Source organism: Esox lucius, chromosome 5 (assembly GCF_011004845.1).
Source record: "Esox lucius isolate fEsoLuc1 chromosome 5, fEsoLuc1.pri, whole genome shotgun sequence".
Classification (NCBI taxonomy): domain Eukaryota; kingdom Metazoa; phylum Chordata; class Actinopteri; order Esociformes; family Esocidae; genus Esox; species Esox lucius.
This window is the reverse complement of record NC_047573.1, coordinates 882,765-909,659: the sequence shown is the minus strand read 5'-3', so window position 1 is coordinate 909,659 and position 26,895 is coordinate 882,765. Positions and strand designations below refer to the sequence as shown.

The following is a 26,895-nucleotide window of genomic DNA, read 5'->3' as shown; positions in this document are numbered from 1 at the left end:
AGAGACTGGTGGATCAATCATATGGTATAAATCCAAACTACAAACATTTATTGACCCCCTCAAAATTGGCAAATAAGAAAATAAGTTACACTGACAGAAAAAGGTGTGTTTCTCTGTGCAACATATATCTCCGCATCAGAATCCACATATTTCCCAGAAAAAATATTTCCACGCACAGGAACACTTCCTGGTCATGTCAGCACTCAAGGGGATAGCCACATTACAGGTCATAGTGTCTCAAACGACTTTAATCTACCACCTAGAAACAACATCGTGAACAGAAATGGAAAATGGAAAGGACCTGTTACAGCTTTGCCGAAGCCTGGGTCTGTACCCTGTCAATGGTAGGTTACAGAGGGACTCTTTGGGAAGACCCATCTATTGCTCACCTCTTGGCCAAAGCACTGTAGACTATATGGTTATAGACATGGACCCCTTCTCTCTCAGCTCAATCACTGTTAAGCCACTAACCCCTTTATCGGATCACAGCCAAATTACCTGGTTCTATAAAAGACCAGACAGACACAACCACATGTTTAAAGCCCAGTAAGCTGTAACATCAACAAATCATACAGATGGGCCCAAAACACCACAGACGAATACAAGAAAGCAATCAGTAACCCAAAAATCCAAACAATGCTAGATAACTTTCTGGATACCACATACACCCACTGTATGGGTGTCAACGTAGAAGGGAACAACATCAGCACTATATTCAGGCAGACGGCTAAAAGTGCACAGCTAATGCTGACATCCAACAACCCCCCAAAAATAAAAGTATAAAAAGTATGATACAGATGGTAAAACTATCAGGAAAAAACAAAAACCTTGAAATCAATCAAACCAAAAGCATAGAGACTCATTCAATACAGAACTACGCCTTCAGTCCTGTGAGATTTAAAATCATAAACATACACTACCGCACAATGCCACGGAAAGTAAATGACATTGAGGAGTCAATAAACAACAACAACCTACAACCTAAACAAACACAAACGAGAGGAAATGGTAATACAAAGCTGTGACATTTGGACAACACACTTGAAAGCTCTAAACAGCACTGTTAAAACCCATGCTAATGCAGAACAGTGCCAAATACACGAGAAGTTGATTAAATTGGAGGCATCTATAAAGAACTAACAAAATCCTTTAGACTCCCCAATTACTGAACAGGAGCTCTGTAAAAAACTTCAGGCCCTCAAATTAAAAAAAGCATGCGGACATGAGGAGATCCTAAATGACATTCTTAAATTAACAAGTTACAAACATAAATTGGCCTAATTAGAAGTGCTTAATTTGATCCAAAGCATAGGTTATTTCCCAGACATTTGGAACCAATAACTCCAATCTTTAAAAATGGAGACAAATTTGACCCTAGCAATTATAGAGGCATTTGTTTGAACAGTAACCCGGGGAAGGTTTTCTGCAGTATTACAAATGTTAGAGTTCTTGACTTCCTTCATAAACACAATGTTCTGAGTACAAAGCAAAATTGGATTTATACCAAACCATAGAACATCTCATCTTCATCCGCTTATCCGGTATCCTTTCGTGGGGGCAGCAGCTCCAGCAGGGGACCCCAAACTTCCTTTTGGGAGCAGGGGACCACAAATAAATCTACGCTTGCTTTATATGACTTCCCAAAAACATTACATTTTGTACAGTGGATATAAAAAGTCTACACACCCCTGTTAAAATGCCATGTTTTAGTGATGTAAAAGAGTGAGACAAAAGGTAAATCATGTCAGAACTTTTTCCACCTTTAATGTGACCTATAAAGTGAACAATTCAATTGAATCTTTGAGAGGCGAAAATAAATAAATATGTAAACTCACAATAACCTGGTTGCATAAATGTGCACACCCTTAAACTAATACTTTGTTGAAGCACCTTTTGATTTTATTACAGAACTCAGTCTTTTTGAGTAGGAGTCTATAAGCATGGCACATCTTGACGTGGCAATATTTGCCCACTCTTCTTTGCAAATCTGTCAGATTGCGAGGACATCTCCTGTGCAAAGCCCTCTTCAGATCACCCCACAGATGTTCAATTGGATTCGGGTCTGGGCTCTGGCTGGACCATTCCAAAACATGAATCTTTTTCTGGTGAAGCCATGCTTTTGTGGATTTGGATGTGTGCTTTGGGTCGCTGAAAGGTGAACTTCCTCTTCCACGTGAATGTCCCTTTACATCACAAAAACCAATTTTCAGAGTTGGGGAACATTGTCAGAGCATAAGGAAGCAGGTGTTCTTCCAGGATAACATTGTACTTAACTTGATTCATGCGTCCTTCACAAAGGCCTCCCTCATGTGGCCCCTCCTAACCATTAGATGACCAGGTGTCGGGCAAATCTGAACATTTGACTCATCAAAGATGATGACCTTACTCCATTCATCTACCATCCAATCCTTATGGTCTTTTGCAAACTTCAGCCTGGCTCTTCTTTGCTTCTCATTGATGAAGGGCTTTTTTCAAGCTTTGCACAACTTCAACCCTGCCCCTAGCAGCTTGTTTTGAATCATCCTCGCCATCCACTTCACCCCAGCTGCTGTTTGCCATTCTTTTTGTAGGTCTCTTGTTGTCATCCTACGGTTGTTGAGTGACATTCGAATGAGTTGCCGGTCATTTCGGTCAGTGGACAGTCGTTTTAGCCCTCTGACTGTCTGTAGCTTTGTTGTCCCAAGTGTCTGTTGCTTGACCTTGTACTTGACATTTTCAGGATGGAAGCAACCTGATGCTCACTGCATCCCTCAGCCAGTAAAGCCAGAATTGAACCCTTCTTTTTCTCACTCAAAGCTTTTCTTATCAAATCTTTTGTCAAGCTGAATAGTTATTTTTTTATTCAAATTCAAACCTTTGAGGTACTTCTTGCACTGTTTTAGCCATCCAGCTGGCCCGATTGTATGAGGATAGTGATGACAACAGCAGCGTCTTTTATACTTTTCCTTGTTAAATTAGATTTGGTTCAGGTAATCACCTAATCAGTACTTCATTAAGTAAAATGAGGTGAGCCTGTGTTGGAGTTTAACAGATACTGGAATGGAATGGCTTACGTACATGTAGACCCCCCTGTCTCAGCCCCCTGTCTCAGCCCCCTGTCTCAGCCCCACATTATTGTACCGGGGAGTAGGACACAATAATGTGCCCTCCCCCCGTGTTGTCCCTGTCCTTGTCCATCTGGTCATGCTTCTGACCTGGACTAGGTTTAAATAGACTCTGAACTCAGCCCACATGCATTTGACAGGCCTAATAAATTAGGTGAAAACAGAACTGCTCTTCCTAACCTCCTGACAAATGTATGAGCATTGAAATAGACATTTCCCACAGCTCACCGAAACACTGGTAAACAAAATCAAACATTTTCCACTGGCTTTGGAAATGTAAACAAATGGCTTTCATGCTAATAAACCACTTTGAAATGTTAAATTGAATTGAGAGACAGTGGGAGACACAGGGAGAGAAAGCAGGAGGGGAAGAAAGAGGGTGAGAGAGAACTAAGAGGGAGGAGAGCCATGTTTCCACCACAAATACTGCAGAAAACAAATTGTGCAAGCTACAATTATGTCGGTTATGGAAAAGGTTGGAACGCAAATTAGAACGCACATTTCGGTACCTCGTTTCAGTGCCACTTAAATGAAATTGAAATATTTTCCCTCTGTTGCTCCGAAACGGACGTAAGATGCATCATCAACATTCACCGCACGTGATCGCTAGTTAACATATTACACTTGCTCTGATGCTAGCATGTAGAAACCCTAAATGTTCAAAATTTTGGCTGCATTTCACACGAAAGCATTCCGTTATAGGATCAGTTATTGGTGTAGAGTTACAGGATCAGTTATTGGTGTAGAGTTATAAGATCAGTTATTGGTGCAGAGTTATAGGATCAGTTATTGGTGTAGAGTTACAGGATCAGTTATTGGTGCAGAGTTATAGGATCAGTTATTGGTGTAGAGTTACAGGATCAGTTATTGGTGCAGAGTTACAGGATCAGTTATTGGTGCAGAGTTACAGGATCAGTTATTGGTGCAGAGTTACAGGATCAGTTATTGGTGCAGAGTTATAGGATTAGTTATTGGTGCAGAGTTATAGGATTAGTTATTGGTGCAGAGTTATAGGATTAGTTATTGTTACAGAGTTATAGGATCAGTCATTGGTATTGAAAGAGTGAATGGCTTGTCATGGTGATGGAGGCATTCATTGGTTGTAGAACAAGGAAAACCTTTATTTGACAGTTTTGTGATGCAATGACTCAACTTCCTGTGTATATTACAACAACCACCACTCCACAGGAACACATCTTCCTCTAAACAACATCAGAGCCATAACTAACCACACAGTACTGGGCCCGACAGTAACTAACCACACAGTACTGGGCCCGACAGTAACTAACCACACAGTACTGGGCCCGACAGTAACTAACCACACAGTACTGGGCCCGACAGTAACTAACCACACAGTACTGGGCCCGACAGTAACTAACCACACAGTACTGGGCCCGACAGTAACTAACCACACAGTACTGGGCCCGACAGTAACTAACCACACAGTACTGGGCCCGACAGTAACTAACCACACAGTACTGGGCCCGACAGTAACTAACCACACAGTACTGGGCCCGACAGTAACTAACCACACAGTACTGGGCCCGACAGTAACTAACCACACAGTAATGTGTCCTAATGAAACAAATCTCAGTTAATTAGGAATAACTTTTACAGTATCTGGACATCAGCCTGTAAATCACAACAGTAAAATATATTTTACTGGAGCATGTTCATTAATTCCTGGTCTATTTTGACCTGCGAGGCAGGGTACTGTGGAATCTGGGTTGGTCTTTTCTCTGATGTAATAAATCAAATAAGAATAGTTATTTAAATTCCTAAATTTACATAAGAGGAACTACCCCTGAGCTGGCTTGCAGTTCAATGTTCCAAAGATCTACTAAGATCTGTTCTGTGCATGAAAATAAGAACACACTGTTCAGCAACAGCCAGACTCACCAGTTTCATAAGGCAGGAGGAAGAGGAGGAGGAGGAAGAGGAGGATCCAGCGGCAGGAGCACCAGGGGGATGAGGAGGGAGGCAGAGATGGACAGCACCTTGAGAGGATTACTGGACAACATAGCACCCCACGGCCAGCAGACAGACAAACAGGCAGGAAGACAGGCAGAGGAATGGCAAGAAAAGAAACAATGTATGGATGCGAAAGACAAGAGACAGGAGAAAGAAAAATGAGCTGGCAGAAAAAAACTACAATAATAGAAGGTGAGAAATACAAAAAGTAGCTAATAAAGTGAGATTAGGCATAAATATAGAAGTATAATAATGTATGTAATGAAAATGAAAAGTCACACAGAGAGGGTAATGACATGGAAAGCATGAGGTTAAAGTTCTTTGGTGTTACTGATCGTTTTATCAGTAGCAAAATGCCTACCAGAAAACGTGATGCAGAATCTGTTGCTGCCTGAGCCAACAACCAACGAAGACAATTGGGCTCGTTGCGGGTAAACCCTAAAGCCGGGCTGGTTGCGGGTTAACCCTAAAGCCGGGCTGGTTGCGGGTTAACCCTAAAGCCGGGCTGGTTGCGGGTTAACCCTAAAGCCGGGCTCGTTGCGGGTTAACCCTAAAGCCGGGCTCGTTGCGGGTTAACCCTAAAGCCGGGCTCGTTGCGGGTTAACCCTAAAGCCGGGCTTGTTGCAGGTTAACCATCCTCTGTAGATCAGCTGAACACAGCTGCCAATTAGATTCAGCTCTGTTGTTAACAAGTGTTTGCAGGCTAGCTGTTTCTGTAGGCTTGTCACTTATCAGTCATTGTGCCAATTTAACATGTGGATTGTGAAACTTCCTTCATGGAGACATACAAACTGTATCCACAAGCTCATATGATAAAGCAAGACACACCATTAATGTGAGTATTTAATCTAGAGATGTATTTTCCTGTTAGAACAGCCAATAGAAATTTCCTGACTCTTGCAACCCATCATTCTTAATTGGTACTCCACATTCAGATATATTGTCTCCTGTACAGGTCTTCTGTGCAAATGAAAGCTAAAGACAAAAAACTGACCTAATTACAGTTTTGTACACAAACTCCTGAATAAAGCAATTACTGGTCTTTGTGGTCTTTCCCTGTGGTCAGATGTTCAACAGGCTTTACCAAACTACAGCACTCACCCTGCTCTCTGGAGAATATTATGCCTCTTAGAGCAATACCAACAATAAATATCAGTTCTATCAGATACTGATTTTCACTACTAGTCCTGGCCCACCTTAAGTCCTGCCTCCCCCCAACACTGCGGGTAAACCCTATCAGTTTGCCAACCAGTCGGACAGGTCTACAGATGATGCCATCTCCACGGCTTTACACTCTGTCCTGACCCACCTGGACAAAACCAACCCCTATGTGAGAATGCTATTCATAGAATGTAGCTCAGCATTCAACATGGTCATCCCCTCTAGGCTGGTCAACTGGACTTTGGACTTCCTAATCAACAGAACCCAGTCTGTCAGGTTAGACAACTTCGCCTCCTCCACTCTGATCCTGACCACTGGTGTTTCACAAGGCTGCGTGCTGAGTCCTCACCTGTACTTCCTCGTCACCTACGACTGCGTTCCTGTACACAGTTCCAACACCATCGCCAAGTTTGCAGACAACACCTCGGTGGTAGGACTGATCAGTGACAATGACGAGTCTACAGGGAGGAGGTCAAAGTGCCTGGCGACATGGTGCGCTGATAACAACCTGGCCCTCAATGCAAAGACCAAGGAGCTCATCATGGATTACAGGAAGTCTGAAGGCTGCAGTCCCCACCCCAGTTCTTGTCGAAGGCACTGAGGTGGAGCGTGTGAAGCTTCAAATTCCTGGGTGTCCACATCTCTGAGGACCTCTCCTGGACCCTCAACACCACAACCCAGTTCAAAAAGGTGCAGCAGCACCTGTACTTTTTGAGGAGGCTGAAGAAATCAAAAGATCCTTGTGAACATCTACTGCGGCACAATCGAGACCATTCTGTGTCTCAGTGTGGTTTGACTACGTCCATGACATGGTCTGTTGAATACGGATAGAGAAGCCATACGGACATGGCTTGTGGACAGTAAGTGTCATGTTAACTACGCTGCCTAAGCGCTTGCTAGCAGTAACACATCACAATCACTGTATCGTGATGTGTTACCATCAATATATTAACTCAGATATTTTCATGTCACATCAAATAAGCAAGCACTTTCATGAAATTATGATGATGATATTTATAGTAGCTACTATTTTTATAACCATTTATTAAATAGTAATGATGTGCGTTGCATGATATTTATTCAAAGAGCAATTGCCTGGATCAGCTCTCATGTCTCCTATCACAAGCAAATAGTAAATCGGGATCATTTTGGCCAGGATAATCATGGCATGGAATTCTCATAACGTCCCAAGCGGAGTCTGGGCAGGGTGCACAGCATCATCAGGGACCCTTCACATCCATGCCACAAACTGTTTGCCCTTCTACCATCAGGCAGGCGGTACAGGTCTTTTCATTCCTGCACCAGCAGGCTCAGGAACAGTTTCTTACCATCTACTGTAACCCTGCTGAACTCTGTGACCCAACGATTTTGTACTGCCTGTCAGGGACCTTGTTGCACTAATCCCTTGTACTACTATGTATGCGTCTACCTCAGGAACCACATTGCTTCTATCCCTACATCTCAGTTGTACATACTACCTTATACCTCCAACCTGCTCGATTGCACAGGCCAAGTTGACATTTGTACTTGCCTCACCGCACAACTCTTCATTTCCCACTGGTACATACATATAATTAATACTTGTACATTTTCCGCCCTCCCCCATTTGCCTTCATTGCTCATTTTGAATTGCCATTTGCACTGTATTTGCCATCATTGCACATCTATGCATTCCACTTGTAACACACACTATACTTGTACATTTCCTGCCCTCTTCTATTTGCACTTCTGGTTAGATGCTAACTGCATTTCGTTGTATTGTACTCACACTGTTCAATAACAATAAAGTTCAATCTAATCTCAGAGGAAGGGAAACATGCAGATATTCAACCCCCGCGGGGAGTCAGATACAGGTCTATCTAGAGTATAGTGAGCTGTTGTTAGGGCCTTGGAACGCCTGTCTGCCTTTGGTTGCTCTGTTTCCGGTGACACGCCAGCCCACGTAGGAAGGTGACAACCATCAAAACATTCAACTACACCGTTTTAGTGAACGCACATAGAAAGTAATGAACGTCAAAGGGCCACCACAGACCCCTGCTTGTGTGTTTCCTAGTCCTGGTTTTTGCCCAAGCACCCACACACCTGATTGATAGAGTTGAATATGTCAATCAAGTGTGAAAGTGGAAGGGCCTCATTTGAGTCTGGTGGGAGTGCCAGCGCAAAAACATGCACCCCTTCAGGTCCACAGGACCAGGTTTGGGAAACACTGATCTAGTAAATTATGTACTTGTGTAATGAAGCACCCACTAAAGAGCTTACAAGCAGAGGGCCCAAACGACACAGAAAACTTACCTGTTCTTGCTCCTGCATCTGCCAAGCTACCATTCAAACATCTCCGTCCAACACAAGCCACTGGTCGTGGTTGCAGAGACACATCCCTCCACGTAGGAAGGTGTGATCAATCAAAACCTTCAAATACATCAATGTCAGCGACCACAAGTAGAAGGTGTGATAATAAACAGCCTAGTTAGATTGCATTTTCAGTGTATCTTTCAGAGGTTGGGGTTGCAATCTGAGTCACCAAAGAACCACAGATGAATTATTTAACTACATTTCCTGCTATTGAAAGGACAATAGAGGTGTAGGGGGGGGTAAACAGACTGATGTCAAAGTGTAGTGTGTCAGGATGAGCAAGTCCAGTGATGAGCCAGAGGATCATCTCAGTTGGACAGCTAATGGAAACACCATGCTGGTTTTCCCAACACCACTTTGTGATGTCCAATTTGCGAATAAGGCCAGATTTTGTTGCACAACGCTCAGCGTGACTTGTGACAAATTTGAGAGCCATTTCCTTGTAACCGTATCTGATACTATTCTGCTTCTTGTCACTCTGTTTGCTCAGCCAAAAAGTGTATCCCAGAAATCCCACATGGAGGAACCCTACATGCCGGAGGAACACATAAAAATCATAAGGCAAGACAACTATATAGGATGACTAGCCATTCCAAACCAGACAGTCCTGGCCAATTTGACCAGCCTCTGCTGGGACCCCTATTCCAGGAGGCAGTGTTTAGAGCTACAGATGTAAAGGTTATCTGTCATGAAACAATTGGATTTGTGAGATAACCAGCAGAAAATGTTCTGGCAATTTGTTCAAATGTTTTTGTAGGTTTCTTCTAAATATCAAACATCTTCTACAAAATGAGTGGTTTCATCAGACTAAATGCCTTTTAATCCAACAGGATAGTTACAATGGGCACATCTAGATGAACAACAGCCTGTGACTGATCAACTAGCTAAGTCTAAAGTACACCTGGTTCTCCAGCACTCTCCTTTCACAGTTCAGGGCCGTGACCTCTACCTTCTCTGGGCTTGGGCACATGACAGCCGAGACTCTTTCCTCAACCGCACAAAGCAGTAATCCAAGCCAAACAGTTGATCCCCAAAGGAATATAGTAATGTCTTTGGTAGACTGCCTGGTCTTAGTACAGGGTTGTAAACAGGGATCCAACAGTACACGGTACATAATCAAACCATTCAGTATGCTCCCTATGGTTCAATACACAATTGAATGGCGGAATAATGATATGTTGTAATTGTCCTATAATTTCCAAAACCTATTTATTGCGCTGCAAACTACATGCACATACATGTATTTTCAACAGTATGGTATAGGGCAGCTCTTTACAGTACCTGACCAGAATAACATTTCAAAGCTGTGTTGAATCCCTAATGAATATATCACCACGTTCGAGCCACAAGAAAATGTCACTACCCTACCTATAATAACAGACAGGTGGTACCCAATAGGATACAGTGGGCCCATGGTCCGCTACAGTGGGCCCATGGTCCGCTACAGTGGGCCCATGGTCCGCTACAGTGGGCCCATGGTCCGCTACAGTGGGCCCATGGTCCGCTACAGTGGGCCCATGGTCCGCTACAGTGGGCCCATGGTCCAGTATGTATTGTGGTTTGTGGGTCACGGTAACGATCCGGTTTCGGTTTGAATGGCGTCATCATGTTAGAAGTGTATCCACTCCAGTAGCTGATACTGGCAAAGCAATGCTTGCAGACGGTACTTCGTTTAGTCTTCTTACCCTCATCATATTGAATGCTGAATCCAAAATGTTCCCACACACCGGATTTGAAAGACGGCGCCGCCTCTTCAAATTTGCTTCTCTCTGAACACATTTTAAATCTAGTCGTGCGCAGTGAGAAACTACGATTTGTTAGATGTTAGATGACAGTCAGCTGCTTTTCATGACTTGGCATAAAAATCCTCCAACAAATGCCCGATAATTTTGGTCATGCCCGTTTCGTTTGGTCATATCATAGACGATAGTCCTGTAACAACAGACAGACAACAGCAAAACACTGATATCTAAGGGCCACCACAGAGCTCCTGGTAAAATATACGAAGTACTCATTCCTGGTTGTATGTGTAAATTATACGAAGTACTCATTCCTGGTTGTATGGGTAAATTATACGAAGTACTCATTCCTGGTTGTATGTGTGAATTATACGAAGTACTCATTCCTGGTTGTATGTGTGAATTATACGAAGTACTCATTCCTGGTTGTATGTGTAAATTATAAGAAGTACTCATTCCTGGTTGTATGGGTAAATTATACGAAGTACTCATTCCTGGTTGTATGTGTAAATTATACGAAGTACTCATTCCTGGTTGTATGGGTAAATTATACGAAGTACTCATTCCTGGTTGTATGTGTGAATTATACGAAGTACTCATTCCTGGTTGTATGTGTGAATTATACGAAGTACTCATTCCTGGTTGTATGTGTAAATTATAAGAAGTACTCATTCCTGGTTGTATGGGTAAATTATACGAAGTACTCATTCCTGGCTGTATGTGTAAATTATACGAAGTACTCATTCCTGGTTGTATGGGTAAATTATACGAAGTACTCATTCCTGGTTGTATGGGTTGTACAAACAAAAAAAACAACGACACAGAGATGGTAACTGCCGTTTTTCCTCGGCCTGCTAAGCTGCAGTTTAAGCATGTGTCCAACACAATGCACTTCTCTACTGTACCGCTTCCTTCATTGAATTGAACATCTGATCCCTGGTTGGCTGCATTAAGATCAGCTGTTTGACGTGCAGGACTGGATGGTATCCAGCATTGCTGTCCGGTGCCTTTACATTAAAAGACCGGCTTTCTAAGAGTATGCATAATAAGAGATGGTAAGGGCATCCAAAATGGCACCCGATTTCCTTTATACCTCATTCATTCCAACCAGGGCAGATTGAGACAATTGCAGACTATGCACTATTTATGGACACTGCTGTAGAATACCCTTAGGGTACCAACTGACTGGGCCGAGCAGGAGCCAAGCAGGAGCTGCTCCTCTTTAGGAGTGGAACAACCAAAAGACCTGAATCGTAGACCAGAACTGGAGAGAGAGGTTTCAACAAATGCGGTATCAGCAGAGAGAAAGTCAATGGAATCCCTCAGCATAGATTGGGTCAATGTAAAGCAAATACCAAGGTCTCCTTTCAACCATTTAATGTACTTGATATATTATTGTGTATGTAAAAATCTAGGTGCGTGGAGACAGACATATCCCCCTACAGCATGAGGAGGTAAATACTGTATTGTTCTTTTCAAAAGCTTTCAGTGTCTGACCCACCAACCTTGTGTTGTAGCTCAATCACCAGCAATGCCAAAAGACTCTCTGTCTAGGTATTACTTTGTACTTCATTCTATATTCCTATTAGGAGGTTGAGACAATATTTTGGTAGCTGTAACAGAAATAAAGAAAAGGCTGTTGATGTTGTAGCTAACTTGGAAATGGTCTCCTGAAGGAGTATTCTGAGTATAACTATTGTCCGGCACTCTAGCTACATAAATAATTCTATAAGAAAGGTGAGGATGGGGAAGAAAATGAATCTCATTCTGTGGCAAATACACACACATTGACATAATAACCAACTCTTTGTGAAAAACGGGAATATCACTGTTTACAGATTATATGACCCTCCCCTGCACTGGATATAAAAAGATAAGCAGCCCTCCACCTGACACTCATTTAAAAAAGCATGACTCACCCCGATTTTCCACGAGATGTCATTCATTACATTCAGACACATTTTAGGTAGACAACACAACTCTGGGTGGTTGGAGCGATCAGTTTCATGGTGAAGTGAATTCTACCCAGACAAATACCGTTACACACATCACTCACACCCCTAACTAACCCATGGCCTCAACACCCCTAACTAACCCATGGCCTCAACACCCCTAACTAACCCATGGCCTCAACACCCCTAACTAACCCATGGCCTCAACACCCCTAACTAACCCATGGCCTCAACACCCCTAACTAACCCATGGCCTCAACACCCCTAACTAACCCATGGCCTCAACACCCCTAACTAACCCATGGCCTCAACACCCCTAACTAACCCATGGCCTCAACACCCCTAACTAACCCATGGCCTCAACACCCCTAACTAACCCATGGCCTCAACACCCCTAACTAACCCATGGCCTCAACACCCCTAACTAACCCATGGCCTCAACACCCCTAACTAACCCATGGCCTCAACACCCCTAACTAACCCATGGCCTCAACACCCCTAACTAACCCATGGCCTCAACACCGCCTCCTTTGTATGACCACATGCCCAGAAGGATTGGAACGGTTTTGAAGAACAACGGTGGCCCTATTCCTTATTTGGTAAAAAACTGAAATGTAAATGTAAAGAATGGGTTGTGCAGGGGTACTAAAAGGTTGAGGTTTATGCAAATATTGTGGGGAGGGTCCGTGGAGGAAGTAAATAACAGGCCTCTGTTTATTCAAGTAACTGGGACAAACGGCTGTTAATCTGTGACATCTTGGTTTGACCTGGCTTTGTAGTAGATTTTCTCTGTTCAGTGAAGATGTCAGTTGTTTGTAATAAAGGTTCAATGTTGGTATCCAACCCTCTCGTGCTCATCGGTGTTAATTTCCACATCATGTGAAAGTGGAGATGATTGTGGACTAACGTGGAGTCAAGGTTATGATTAATCAGTCAGCATGTGTAAACTGGTGTATCAGCGTGGGTAGAGCAGAGTAACATCACATTCACCCATCTGCATATTCCCTCTCCCAGACACGCCTCTCCCTAAAAACACAGTCTTTCACTATATTCCACTCACTACATCCCTGTATTCAAACCAAATGACTTCATGAAGTTGTATGAATGGATAAGAACACATTTATCAAAGGACACCGGAACAGTTAGAGAACTATCTAACGTCAACATGATCTGTATACACAAGAACCAGTCATAAGCAGGAGCAGAGTGACATCCCTCAGTAGCTAACAGTGACAGTACTTACAGGTGTCCTCTGAGCTGTCAGCAGACAGTGGTGCGGGTCGAGCTGCTGGGTTAGACATTAGAGACACGAGCACCACTCTTCATCTCTCACACTGATCACTCAACAGATATGAATCATTTAGCTCTATTCAATGTCTGACGAGTCGACGCAATAAGGAACTCATCCAACACCCAGAAGGGCGCGAGAGAGAAGTCTCTGTGCGTGTGTATGGTGTGGACATGCGTGTGTGTGCAGTGTGTGTTTGTGGCGCACTTTTCCCCCCCATGTGGTTATTTTGCAACACCATATAGACTCAGAGTGAAAGTGAAACTCCTACAAAATCACAGGTTCACTCACAGCAGGTGTGTGCCTAGTTTACTAGATTAATGAGAACCATAACATTAAACCCACATTCACATGGTTTCTTTAGGTGGACTTTAGATGTTACTCATGTAGTAGTAAAACACATATACAAACAATGCTCTGTTGTTGGGTTTGCTATTCTGTTTTTGTTCAATTAAGATGGATAATGGGCAGACAGAGAGCGAGTGCGAGAGAGAGAACGAGAGCGAGTTCTTGTTTTACTAAGGTCCTCTAAGTGCCTCAGTTCCTGTTAGGTGGCATACCATACCTGGCAACGGTCCACCAGCGCAACAGTCCACCAGCGCAACAGTCCACCAGCGCAACAGTCCACCAGCGCAACAGTCCACCAGCGCAACAGTCCACCAGCGCAACAGTCCACCAGCGCAACAGTCCTTCTCTGTAAATTGTTAGGCCCTTCTAGATTTAAGACTATTTGAGATTTTCAGGCCACGACCACTAAACCACAGCATACTATTAATAGTCAAAATTCTCTAACTAAACCAGACGACTTTTCCTAAAACACTAGCTGTTTCTCAATGTCAAGGAAGGATCCTTCGAAGCCAGAATTTGGAGGATGCTACGTCATCGACGTCCGTCAAAGGACCGTTCCAATGTCGAGGATCCTCCGAATCCCCCCAAGGACTGAGTCCTTCGTTCGGAGAATTTCCCATAGACGGCAAAGGATGCATGTGTATCCTTCGCGCTCCTATATTACCCACAATCCTATGCGCATGGCATTGCCAGCTCGTAAAAAAAAGAAAAATGTGACGGGGCAATATGCTTTTAAATGTAAGTATCTTTAGTTTAGTGCTTAACGTTACCGTACCTTTGTTAAAACGGTAGTACATAAAAATAAAGTTTAACGTTTAAATGCCAGTACAAATTGCTATTGATAATTAGCTAGATAACTCACGAGCTAACGGTAGGCTAGCTAGCTAGCTAACTGAACCGGACCTGTCATATTAGCTAACAGTTGTTAGTTTGGTTGCCGTCACCGGCATTTCTTTTATAAATCACTACCAGACGAAGGCAGGCCTTTTCACTGACGTAATGACGCAATGACGTGCACTTGGTAACCTGTTCCATTGTACGTGTTCTTCGAATGCTAAGGAGGAGCCTGGCCTAGCCTCTGAAGGATCCTTCCTTGGAAGGACTAGTCCTACCAAGGAAGGATCCTTGACATTGAGAAACAGCTACTGTCTGTAGGGGTCAATGAATCATAGGCTTACCCTTTGGTGCCAAGAAAACACAACCTAATAAGCTGATACCAGTATTTCTGAAACAACATGTTACCTTGGCAGCATCCTGAACGGAACCCCATTTAGTGAATTAGTCTGAACAAGGACCCAGAAGGCATACAGCCTTGACACCATGAAGCAGGATGTAGCCTTACATAGTAGCATACTGTATCCAGCAGAATACTAAATGCTAGGCTGGGCTAACAATGCATTACATTACACCGAGCCAGTAGAGAGAGAGGCAGACAGCCGTCATTACATTACACCGAGCCAGTAGAGAGAGAGGCAGACAGCCGTCATTACATTACACCGAGCCAGTAGAGAGAGAGGCAGACAGCCGTCATTACATTACACCGAGCCAGTAGAGAGAGAGGCAGACAGCCGTCATTACATTACACCGAGCCAGTAGAGAGAGAGGCAGACAGCCGTCATTACATTACACCGAGCCAGTAGAGAGAGAGGCAGACAGCCGTCATTACATTACACCGAGGCAGTAGAGAGAGAGGCAGACAGCCGTCATTACATTACACCGAGGCAGTAGAGAGAGAGACAGACAGCCGTCATTACATTACACCGAGGCAGTAGAGAGAGAGACAGACAGCCGTCATTACATTACACCGAGGCAGTAGAGAGAGAGACAGACAGCCGTCATTACATTACACCGAGGCAGTAGAGAGAGAGACAGACAGCCGTCATTACATTACACCGAGGCAGTAGAGAGAGACAGACAGCCGTCATAACATTACACCGAGGCAGTAGAGAGAGACAGACAGCCGTCATAACATTACACCGAGCCAGTAGAGAGAGACAGACAGCCGTCATTACATTACACCGAGCCAGTAGAGAGAGAGACAGACAGCCGTCATTACATTACACCGAGCCAGTAGAGAGAGAGACAGACAGCCGTCATTACATTACATCGAGCCAGTAGAGAGAGACAGACAGCCGTCATTACATTACATCGAGCCAGTAGAGAGAGAGACAGACAGCCGTCATTACATTACATCGAGCCAGTAGAGAGAGAGACAGACAGCCGTCATTACATTACATCGAGCCAGTAGAGAGAGAGACAGACAGCCGTCATTACATTACACAAGCCAGTAGAGAGACAGACAGCCATCATTACATTACACCGAGCCAGTAGAGAGAGACAGACAGCCGTCATTACATTACACCGAGCCAGTAGAGAATAGGGCTGTCAAAATTGCTCAAAAATTACGTTCGAATATTCCCTCTAAAAAAACACATAATATTCGAACTATTCAAACATCTGGTTGCGCATGCGCATTACGCCAATGACGCGCATTACGCCAATGACGCGCATTACGTCAATGACGCGCATTACGTCAATGACGCGCATTACGTCAATGACGCGCATTATGTCAATGACAGGACAAATTAATACAAAGAGACATAACTACTTGTATAGGTAGTCTATTTAAGTTTAAACATATTTGACAATGTATAACCTACACAATAACAAGTAAATAAAATGATGACCAAGACCGTAGAACTCACGCTCGCTCCCTCACGTGAGCACTCTCTCTCTCTCTCGCCCTGAGGCTCTCTGCGCAATGTGCGGCTGTGCGCATAACGGTTAAAAATTAACAACAATTAACACATTTTGAGTGCTGATCAAGAGTTTTGTGCAAGCAATTTAAGGTTGCGACTATTGTCCCAAATGTAGCAGGCTTCATTCAGTGATTGAAACAAATATAAACATAAATTTAAGTTTCACAGTAGCCTATATAGAACCGACATTGAACGCTCAGAGCAAGCTGTGCTGTGATAAACATGGAGCTTTTCCTAGACATGAAACGGTAAATAATCAAACCAGTGGAAGCAGACCATTCCGAGAAATGTGACAAAGAACTTTTACCCTGAGGTTCATAAAAAATAAAGTGCTTTTAGAAACGAAAAAGGCTACTTATATTCTTGGCACTTGTACAAAAAAAACTAGGAAAAAAAAAAACTGACTGCAATCAGGCACGCTAGCATGCCCACTCGCAAAGCAGTGGGCTACCGCAAGCGTTTTCCCCCAATTGTATTTTTTTATTCGAATATTAATTTTCACCTTCGAAATTCGTATTTTAAAAACGATTCAATTTTTATTCGAATTTAGAATATTAGTTGACAGCCCTAGTAGAGAGAGACAGCAGTCATTCCATTACACTGAGCCAGTAGAGACAGACAGCCGTCATAACATTACCCTGAGCCAGTAGACAGACAGACAGCAGTCATAACATTACCCTGAGCCAGTAGACAGACAGACAGCAGTCATAACATTACCCTGAGCCAGTAGACAGACAGACAGACAGTGTGAATGAATCAAATCAATTTTTTACATCAGCAGTTTTACAGAAGCACAGTGCAGTGTGAAGAGCACAGCTTGTTATCATGATAGAGTACAGTAACTGGGACCAAACCAGGTCATTATACCAGGCAAGACAGGACCACACGGTCGACTGAGTGTGTGAGTGTGTAGCACTGAACACAGATACTATGCCCAGACTACCCTGAAACAGAGGCCTGATTCTATGTCAGAGAGAACAAATTCTCTGGTCTTCATGGGGGATTTCAATGGCAAATAAACGACAAGAGTAGTTGTCATGTGAACCCAGCGGGCAGCATCTGCCCAGGTCCTTAAATACCTGACCCTGTTGTTGAAACACACAGACACTATGAAAGTGAAGTCCCAGGTCTGTTCTCACTCACAGAGAGGCACTCATTGATGGAGACACTCTGGCACCAAAGCAGATGTGTCTCAATACTCATCAGACAAAAAAACAATGACTTCAGATTTTTGTGCATTATGACAGAGCATTATTAAAGGTTTGACAGAGCATTATTAAGGTTCATTGGTTGACAGGGCATTATAAAGGTTTGACAGCATTATGTAGCTTCTGTGTGTGACAGAGCATTAAGAAGGTTCAGAGTGTGGGGTCCTGTCCAGGGTCTCCCGCAGATAGGGCCACAATGTCTCTGGACCAACCCATCTCAGCTCCAAGGTCTTACGCTGCTAATTTTGTTACGAGGGAGTAGGGTCAGCTCTCCTTCTCCACTGTAAATCTGAGGAATGCGCTCGTCTCCTGCTCCATTTAAACACAACCAGGAGGACATTAGGTCTTAGACCACACCTCAGGAGTACCAGGCTTGAAAGACACGTTGCTGTCCCTATCCAAAGTCCTCCTGGTTGTGTTACAGATCAAGAAGATAACTAACGATTTCAGCAGCCAGTCTGCAGACCACCCACCCCAACTGGGTTGTCCCTGTCCTTGTCCATCTGGTATTGCTGCTGACCTGGATTATGTTCTACCGACTCGCATTTATGCTTGCTCCTTCGGGTTTCAGGCTGGTTGTATTGTAAATGCATTTTGTGACTGCTGATGTAAAAAGGGCTTTATAAATACATTTAGCATTATGAAGCCTCAATGCGAAGGGAGAATTATGAAGCCTCAATGCTAAGGGAGCATTATGAAGCCTCAATGCTAAGGGAGCATTATGAAGCCTCAATGCTAAGGGAGCATTATGAAGCCTCAATGCTAAGGGAGCATTATGAAGCCTCAATGCTAAGGGAGCATTATGAAGCCTCAATGCTAAGGGAGCATTATGAAGCCTCAATGCTAAGGGAGCATTATGAAGCCTCAATGCTAAGGGAGCATTATGAAGCCTCAATGCTAAGGGAGCATTATGAAGCCTCAATGCTAAGGGAGCATTATGAAGCCTCAATGCTAAGGGAGCATTATGAAGCCTCAATGCTAAGGGAGCATTATGAAGCCTCAATGCTAAGGGAGCATTATGAAGCCTCAATGCTAAGGGAGCATTATGAAGCCTCAATGCTAAGGGAGCATTATGAAGCCTCAATGCTAAGGGAGCATTATGAAGCCTCAATGCTAAGGGAGCATTATGAAGCCTCAATGCTAAGGGAGCATTATGAAGCCTTAATGCTAAGGGAGCATTATGAAGCCTCATTGTGGCACAGCAAAGGATTCAGAGTGAGTCTGCTGTGCCATTGTGATATCCAGTTAATGTTTCCACCCTGCACCAGTACTGATTCCCAGCCCTACATCAGTGCCCTTTGCCCTTCAGATCAGTGGCTTTGTTCCAAGTCAGCAGTCTAATACCCAAGATATTTCTCCAGAGGTGGTCCTTCCTAATCGGAGTCTGGTGACCTAGCTGCCACTGGGCAGAGACATTGGAGGACGTAGAACTGCCCTCGGAGAGGTCTTAACAAAAATACATCTTCTTCAGAGACTGCTCAATGTTAGCATGCTAAATCAGCCGTTCCATGGAATGACTCACCGTGGTGAACACAGCTATCAGGCTGGTTCTACCAGACTGGCTGAGTATGCCAACTGCCAGAGCGAAGCCCTATGCTTTCCTTGGACAGACATCCAATCACAAAACAGCTGTGGTTGACACTCACCCACATGGATAATCAACTAGCTGTAACACTCTGTCACACACACACACACACACACTAAACTCTAAAACAAAATCTAACTTCAAATCTATAACCGTACTCATAAATGTAGCCCAACCATAACCTGAAAACCAAATTCTAACCTTTACTCCAAGCCAAAATAAGTATTTTGTACAATTACAGAAAAGCATAATGTCCTCACCAGAAATTCTAAGTTAAGTATAATGTGTGCATACACCCACACAGCCTTCCAGTATACACGAAGGCATCCTCTCTCTGGTAGGTACAGCCTTCCAGTAGGCAGACATGATCTTGTAGTCTTTCTGGTAAATACAGCCTTCCAGGAGGCAGACATGATCCTGTCCTCTCTCTGGTAGGTACAACCTTCCAGGAGGCAGACGTGATCCTGTCCGTTCTCTATTAAATACATCCTTCCAGGAGGCAGACATGATCCTGTCCTCTCTCTGGTAAATACAGCCTTCCAGGAGGCAGACAGGATACTATCCTCCCTCTGGTAAATACAGCCTTCCAGGAGGCAGAGTAGACATGAAGATATCCATGCCAGAGGGTGATGTGGCACAGAGTAACAAGGCCTTGTCAACAGCCAGGCAAAACTAGCTGTACTACAGCCTTTTCTATGCCAGGAAGAAAACAAAACTAGACACAGACTAGACTCTCTTTTAATTGTTTGGCTTCTTATCTCTCTCAAATTGTTTTGTTTAATGAAAATCAAAAAACAATACACAAAATGATACCAAGGTAAAGTGGGTGTGCTCTGATAATACAACAAGGGAATAAAGGAAAATACTTTCTGGACCAAAAACAGTAAAAGAAGAAAACCCAAAATAAGGAGGCCTGTTGAGACATTGGTCCACACAGCATACATTAGCCCCTCCCTCCTGCCAGAGTGCTTCCCTATCTGACCCGCTATCAAGTCATGTCCCTTCACAGATAAGAGGGTTTTGCAGAAACAGCTTTCCATTATTCGCTGTATGATGTGACCTAAGTAGCAGCTGAAATGCCTTCTGGGGACAGGAGACAAGCCAAGCGGAATACAGACTAGAAGTCGTTCGAGGGGAAACAGATTGCTAATTTGTTCCTCTATCAGCCAAATCCTGTGATAAACCATCACCATTCTTATATTCCTGAGTTGGTCTAATCTCTTACCGGATAAATTGACCATGTGTCTTACTAGAACCCAACAAGGAAATGACCGGTGGTATAATTACTCGCAGCAAACATCCCATTAGGCCATTATACTAGCAGTACCCATTAGTACTGCAGCCAATCCCATCACGTCAGGTTCGTTGACCGCAGGAAGGGTTTCTCACAGCTACGGTAACCTGCGTCACGTGTTATTCAATGACAAAACCCTCCTTCTACAAGTTGATGTAACCATATTCTATGGGGAAGAAAAGCTCTGCCACACAGCGAGCCCTCCTATCCACTGACCTACCTGAAGCTCTGCTCCTCCAAGTCGACAGTCCATGTACTTCTCCCAGGCGAAAGCCAAGTTAGCCAGGTGCGGACTGGCCATGATGTCCCCAGACAGTCAGTGTGCTCCAGTCAAGGTCTAAACTCCCAGTAGAAGAGCAGAGTGGAGTTGGAGACCAGGTTGTCTCCTCTTCCGCTGAGGTAAAATAAGAGCTAGGGCAAGGGGCAGCTCAGTTCAAAAAACATCCAAACAGAAGTCACACATAGTCCACACCTGGTTGCAGTTAGCTAGATCAGCAGGTTGCTTTTTCTGCAGAAAACACAATAAAGCCATATTACACAATATACAATCTACTGATCATCTGACAACCTGCAGGAATGTCTGTAAAGATATCACACTGTATGTAGTTGGTAAGCTACATTGGACAGATAACGCTAGTGGTATTATTTATCTAAATCCTTTACTCTAGAATATCACAGAAGAGATTAGAAATGATTGCAAGGCTGACTAAAAGCTGAGCTGGTTGATTGCTACCCTGCGTACAGTAACAGTCATTAGTAGCTATATATTTGGCAGCGGTACTGGTAGTACATTACAATAACTGGACTGTACGGTTATAGGCAGGATGGCTAGAAGGTGGAACCAATAACTACAGGCTTAAGTGGTTTGCTCGAAAAAGCCGCAAGTGCATTTTGCTACATCAGAGACATATATTAGGTTAGGAGATAGCTAAACATCGGACTCAGACAGTATCGTTAGCTAGCTAGCTGGCTGACTGGCTGGCTGGCTGGCTAGCTAGCTAGCTAGCTAAGTTAGCGGTGTAGCTAGAAGCAGCGTTCGCTCGAGCTGTCAAACTGAAATGTTCTGCATCTCGAATGAGGCATCTGCATAACGAAACGATATCCAACAAACACCCCAAAGCCGTTAGAACCCTTCAAACTGTTACTTTTTCACTTTCACAAAAAACGTAAAAAAACTAAAAGTAGCTGGTTGACTGGATTTTCTCACATACCTGTTTGTATGCGTACCCAGGTCGCTTTCGAAGCGGTAAAGCCATACACTGTAGAGAGATCACACTGAATACACAAACCGAGAAAGGCAACGCCTCCAAAAGCTCTGGTCTAGTTGCCATTGGATAATAGGAAGCTATCCCCCAATCAATGAAAGCGCTTCTACACTGACACTCTGGCTAACCCATCAATCATTTGACGTTAGCAGTGGGCACGTTTTGTTTTATATTTCCTCTAGTTTATAATGAAGGGTCTATCTGGAGGAACAAAATTCGAAATGGAAACCCCAAACAGTAATTATCCCAAAATAAATGTTACTGACCGATAGGAAATTTCATGTGCTAACACATGTGGTAAATGTTTTTTTTTAGCTGAGCTGTGGTCTATAAATATGCGTATTCTTTTATAATAATTTATAGAATTTTATAGCGCTTTGCATAGAATATCAAACCATTCAAGACCAAAAAACCCAGAAAAAATGATCTTATGTAATAATCAGGACAGGTCAACCAACAGAGGCAAAGTTTTTGATTCCTAGTAAGAACTAAGAGAGATGGTCTGGTCAGAGAATACTAGAAGTTGGTTACGTAGTCTGCTGATTAGAGAGGTTCCAGTCTGGGCTGTTAAAGCGGACGTTTCCCCCTTCTGTGTCATCCACCTCAGCATTTAAATTTACTGTCAATCTGCAAACATGTAGCATAAAAACACAAGATATATATCCCAAAACATTTAAAAGTGTCAGTTGCTCAAAAACACAAGATATATGCATAAGAACGGAATGTTCATAAATAACTGAGATTATTAAAAATAATTTAAAAAAGACAAACATAACTAGATACGTACAAATGTACAAGAGCTCAGTTGGTAAGATGCTAGCATCTACAAGTAAAAAATATTTACCAAATTTTATGTAATCTGTAAAAAAAGATTATTGTTACCAAAGAATATTGTTACCAAGAATATAGTAGCCTATCATTATGGATAGGCTACTTTATAGATGTTTTGGAATGTGTAGTAATCATATCTGACTTAATAGTAATGATTTCTGTCCATCATCATAGCATTCTGAATCCCACTGCTGGTTTGCTTCTGAAGCTGAGCAGGATCAGTCTTGATTGGTCCCAAGAAAGGCCTCCAGATGATGCTGGAACTAATGTCGGAGAGTCAGTAGAGGGCATTCTTCCTGCTGGTCTAAATATCAGATTCCAGTACTCCAGCAGAGGTGGTTTTAGAGATTTGGGGGCCCTAGGCAAAAACTGGTTGAGGCCCCAACATCATCTATCTTTTACCTTGTTGTCCTTATCAAACACACCTTCTTTCTTTATTGTTGAATGGGACAGTCACTTCCAAAGACACTTACATTGCTGTCTGTTTCTGTAGAGTAAATCAACTAGTTTAACAAGAATTATCTGAAGGGTACATATACTGCCTTATAAGCTACAACTGCAGTGAAGAGCAAAGAACTTAGCCACTTTGTTCAAGTGTTTGCCTACAGTTTCTTAATCATGATCAAGTGCATTCATATATCTTGCTTTTCTCACTAGGCTGCACCTCTCCCTGTCTGTCAGCTGGGAAGGCCACATATGGATCAGACATTACATTCTGTGTCACTACACAGTCAGAGCTTTCTTGGGGTGCCAGGGCAGGGTAAAAATCAACACTGCTAACTTGTGATCAGTAGCACTGTTGCGATCACCATCATGATCAACATTGGCGTCATTATAATTAAAATGTGTGATGTTAGAAGAACTACATGATGGAACTGAATCAAAGTCTTCTTAACCTCAGTCTGGTGGCCGTTCATGATGGTCCAGGACAGGTATTATATATTTTAAAATGTCTTTCAGATAGAATTTCCACAGGGGCCCTAGGCCTTCTGGGGCTGCCTGTCTTACCTAATGGTAGCAACCCCCACTGTGCTCCAGGGCAATGAGGGGGACATTGCCATGCATACCGTCTTGTCTTTTGGAAGGGACGTTAATCTGGTGTCTTGACTCTCTATGGTTATTAAAGATCCATCCTATGAGAGATGTTAACCCACTGACATGGCCACATTTCCAATCTGGCCCTCATATCAACTTGGCTGTAATTACCAATGCTTTCATTTACCAATGCTTTACCATTACATAAGATTAGATGTTTGCGGGTAGATGGTAGCTAGGGTTACACCTCCAGCACAGAAGAATGAGGTACACCTCGTTTCCTTGCAGGGCATCGAATCGTACACGCGATCATCATGAAATACATACACAAAAAACTAAACATTTACTGAATCTGCCTACAGTGATTCCACTTCGATGTCAAATCTCTCCATCCGCCTCATCGTTACCGAGACAACCGTGCAGCTGCCTGCCACGAGCATGCAGCTCATACAGGTGTGAGGCGTTTGGAGTACCTCAGAGCAGGTACGTGCACAGGCACATGCCCTGTGATATTTTATGATGTTTTATATTTTATAGTATGATATTTTAAGAATATCATATTATTTTAGTCTTGATATTTGGGGATTTGATTAAATCTCTCTATCATGGAATTTTGTTTTGCAGGAAATATCCTGAGTCTGCTACTACAGTCATTATAAGGTCGCTGAGCAGCTCGTGAGGCTGCAGCCAAGGCCAGAAGGTCAGGAGAACTGATCCTCAAGGTCGTGTTTCCTCTGTCTTTCATACATGCTTGTCTGGATGGGTTTTTAAATAAAAAATATTCCCATTTCTATGCAATATGTATAATGATAACGTTTTACTTAATGCTTTTCATACAGTTTAATTACACCTCTGTGTTTCCATACCTAGAAATACTATGACGACAAGTGTTTTCTGGACATGGTGAAGGAGAGAGACGTGCACATCCAGGGTCTGCTGGAAGGAGGTGCTGTCCTCCTGGAGCCTGGGACTAATGAGAACACTCAGGTCAAAAGACCACAAAGGGCATGATACAACCTCCATTAGGATAAATCATTACAGAGATTACATCATGCCTCTTTTAAATATTGTGCATAATGAAAAAAATATTTTACATAGAAAATGCATACAAAACAAACTAAAATAATGGCCGATGTAACAGCTTGGATGTCACCAGGCTTTGTTTGCATTCCTCAGTTTACAAAACCTTACAGAAAATCATACATCACACTATGTTGAAATCAACTTAATGGAAAATCTACATTGACAGTGTGTTGAATTGTTTGTCCCATTTTTTTCAACCTCTTTGCTCATTTGTAAGAGCCTTTTGCTAGCAATGCCATGGTTGTGTTTTTGATTACCACAGGGAGGTCACACTTAAATATTTACTAGTTTGCTTTGGATGAATGCTGAATGAATCTGTTATTGAAAAATGTACACACCAAAACTGGTGATTCCTTTTTGTACCATGTGTAGTGTCCACCCACAGATCAGTCAGCCTTAAGGTGGCATATAATCCTTCTGGATTGATTATTTAATAAATATTTAGCCCTTAATTAAATATATCTATATCTTTGCAAATTTTCTTTAATTAGGCTCCTGTATTGAGGTATAAACTGATTACTTAATAATAATAATAATTTAACATTTGTAGAGCACTATTCTTTATTCAGAATAATCTCAAAGTGCATTAAATAAAGAAAAATTTAAAGAAAACATATATATCTAAAAGAAAAAAGAAAACATTTGAGAATTCAAAACATATAGACACATCAGATGCTTGGAGAGCTGGGATGCTCAGTCTTGTTCCTTGAACGCTACCATGTGAAGGTTCTAATCTAGCGCATTTGAATAGTTAACTGGAGGCCCAGATGAATGAGTCTGCTGTTGGGAGAAACTATAGGAGCTTAACTCTCCAGAAACTGTATTGAGCAGCTCTAGTTTCGGTGCAGTTTTACCTGGTTTTCATTTTTAAAATGTTTTTGTGGTGCGAGGTATTTCTAATATCTCTTAGTCCTAATAACTTACCTAGGTTATTATTTCGTATATAGACTATTTTAGGCTATTCATCTAAATTCTCATCCATTTACATGCATGTATTGGTACACACATTGTACGGACACGTTTGAATAAAAAAGTGACAATTTGTCATTCGAAAATGATATTATGTTTGCCTTTTTGTAGTACATTTGCTCTGAGAGAGAAACACTATGGCAACCCATCATGTTGGGGAAGTGCCGTTCAAAGTTGGAAACTAAATTAATCAACAGCCACATCTAGTGCATTATGATGGTAGAGCACCCACTGACAATTGCAGAACATTAGAGGGGTCTGGCTACAGGGCTCGCTTCCGGCATTACTGTGGGTCACTTCCGGTTGCGGTCTCCGCTCTTAGTAGAGCTCCGCTGTGGGTCGCTTCTGAAACAGATTTTGTTTTCGCTTCACATGATAACGGTATGTGACTGATTAACATTGTCCAAAACATTGAAAAATGTCTCAATGCATGGGTCTTACATATATTCGTCTTCAAAGAGGTACAGATATCAATATGTGTAAATCTAAATCACGCAATTTACCGAATGTTACAAATATGTAGGCCATTTGTCATTTTAAAGGTAAGTGGCTAGCGTTAGCGCCTGACGTTTTATGGTAGTATTAACTCTTTTCTGTGGATAACGTGAGCTAACTGTTTATATTTGTGTGTTCGGCTTTATTAAAAAAAAATTGGGACATAGGTCTGCATTTTTTGTTAGGAAATTACAGAGAGTCAAGTATATTTGGCGTACTGTGAATGCCGAAAATGACTTCTAGTACAAGTAGTAGCACACTTGTGATATGCTGTGTTTGCTGAATAAAGCGTTTGATCATTTTGCCAGTTTGTTTCATTTTTTATTAAGCACTTAATAATTCACTTTGATTGTCCTATGAAGAACACAGAGCTATGTTAGTGTATTTTAATATAAGCATTTTATTGAACCTCTTTCTGTGGGGTTTGCATGTGCTCCTCATGTTCACATGGGTTTC

At 42.6% G+C, this 26,895-nt stretch overlaps 1 protein-coding gene across 1 annotated transcript in view; it reads right to left on the bottom strand.

The window, feature by feature from the left end:
- lyst (lysosomal trafficking regulator) overlaps positions 1-22,030 on the bottom strand; it is a 101,419-nt gene extending 79,389 nt beyond the window's left edge. The window contains exons 1-2 of the mRNA XM_034292354.1: positions 21,973-22,030; positions 20,982-21,269 (exon numbers count right to left, since the gene is read on the bottom strand). Coding sequence (XP_034148245.1) covers positions 20,982-21,062 — 81 coding nt within the window. The 5' untranslated portion in view covers positions 21,063-21,269; positions 21,973-22,030. The remainder of the gene's footprint in view (positions 1-20,981; positions 21,270-21,972) is intronic.
- Positions 22,031-26,895: the final 4,865 nt, after the last annotated feature.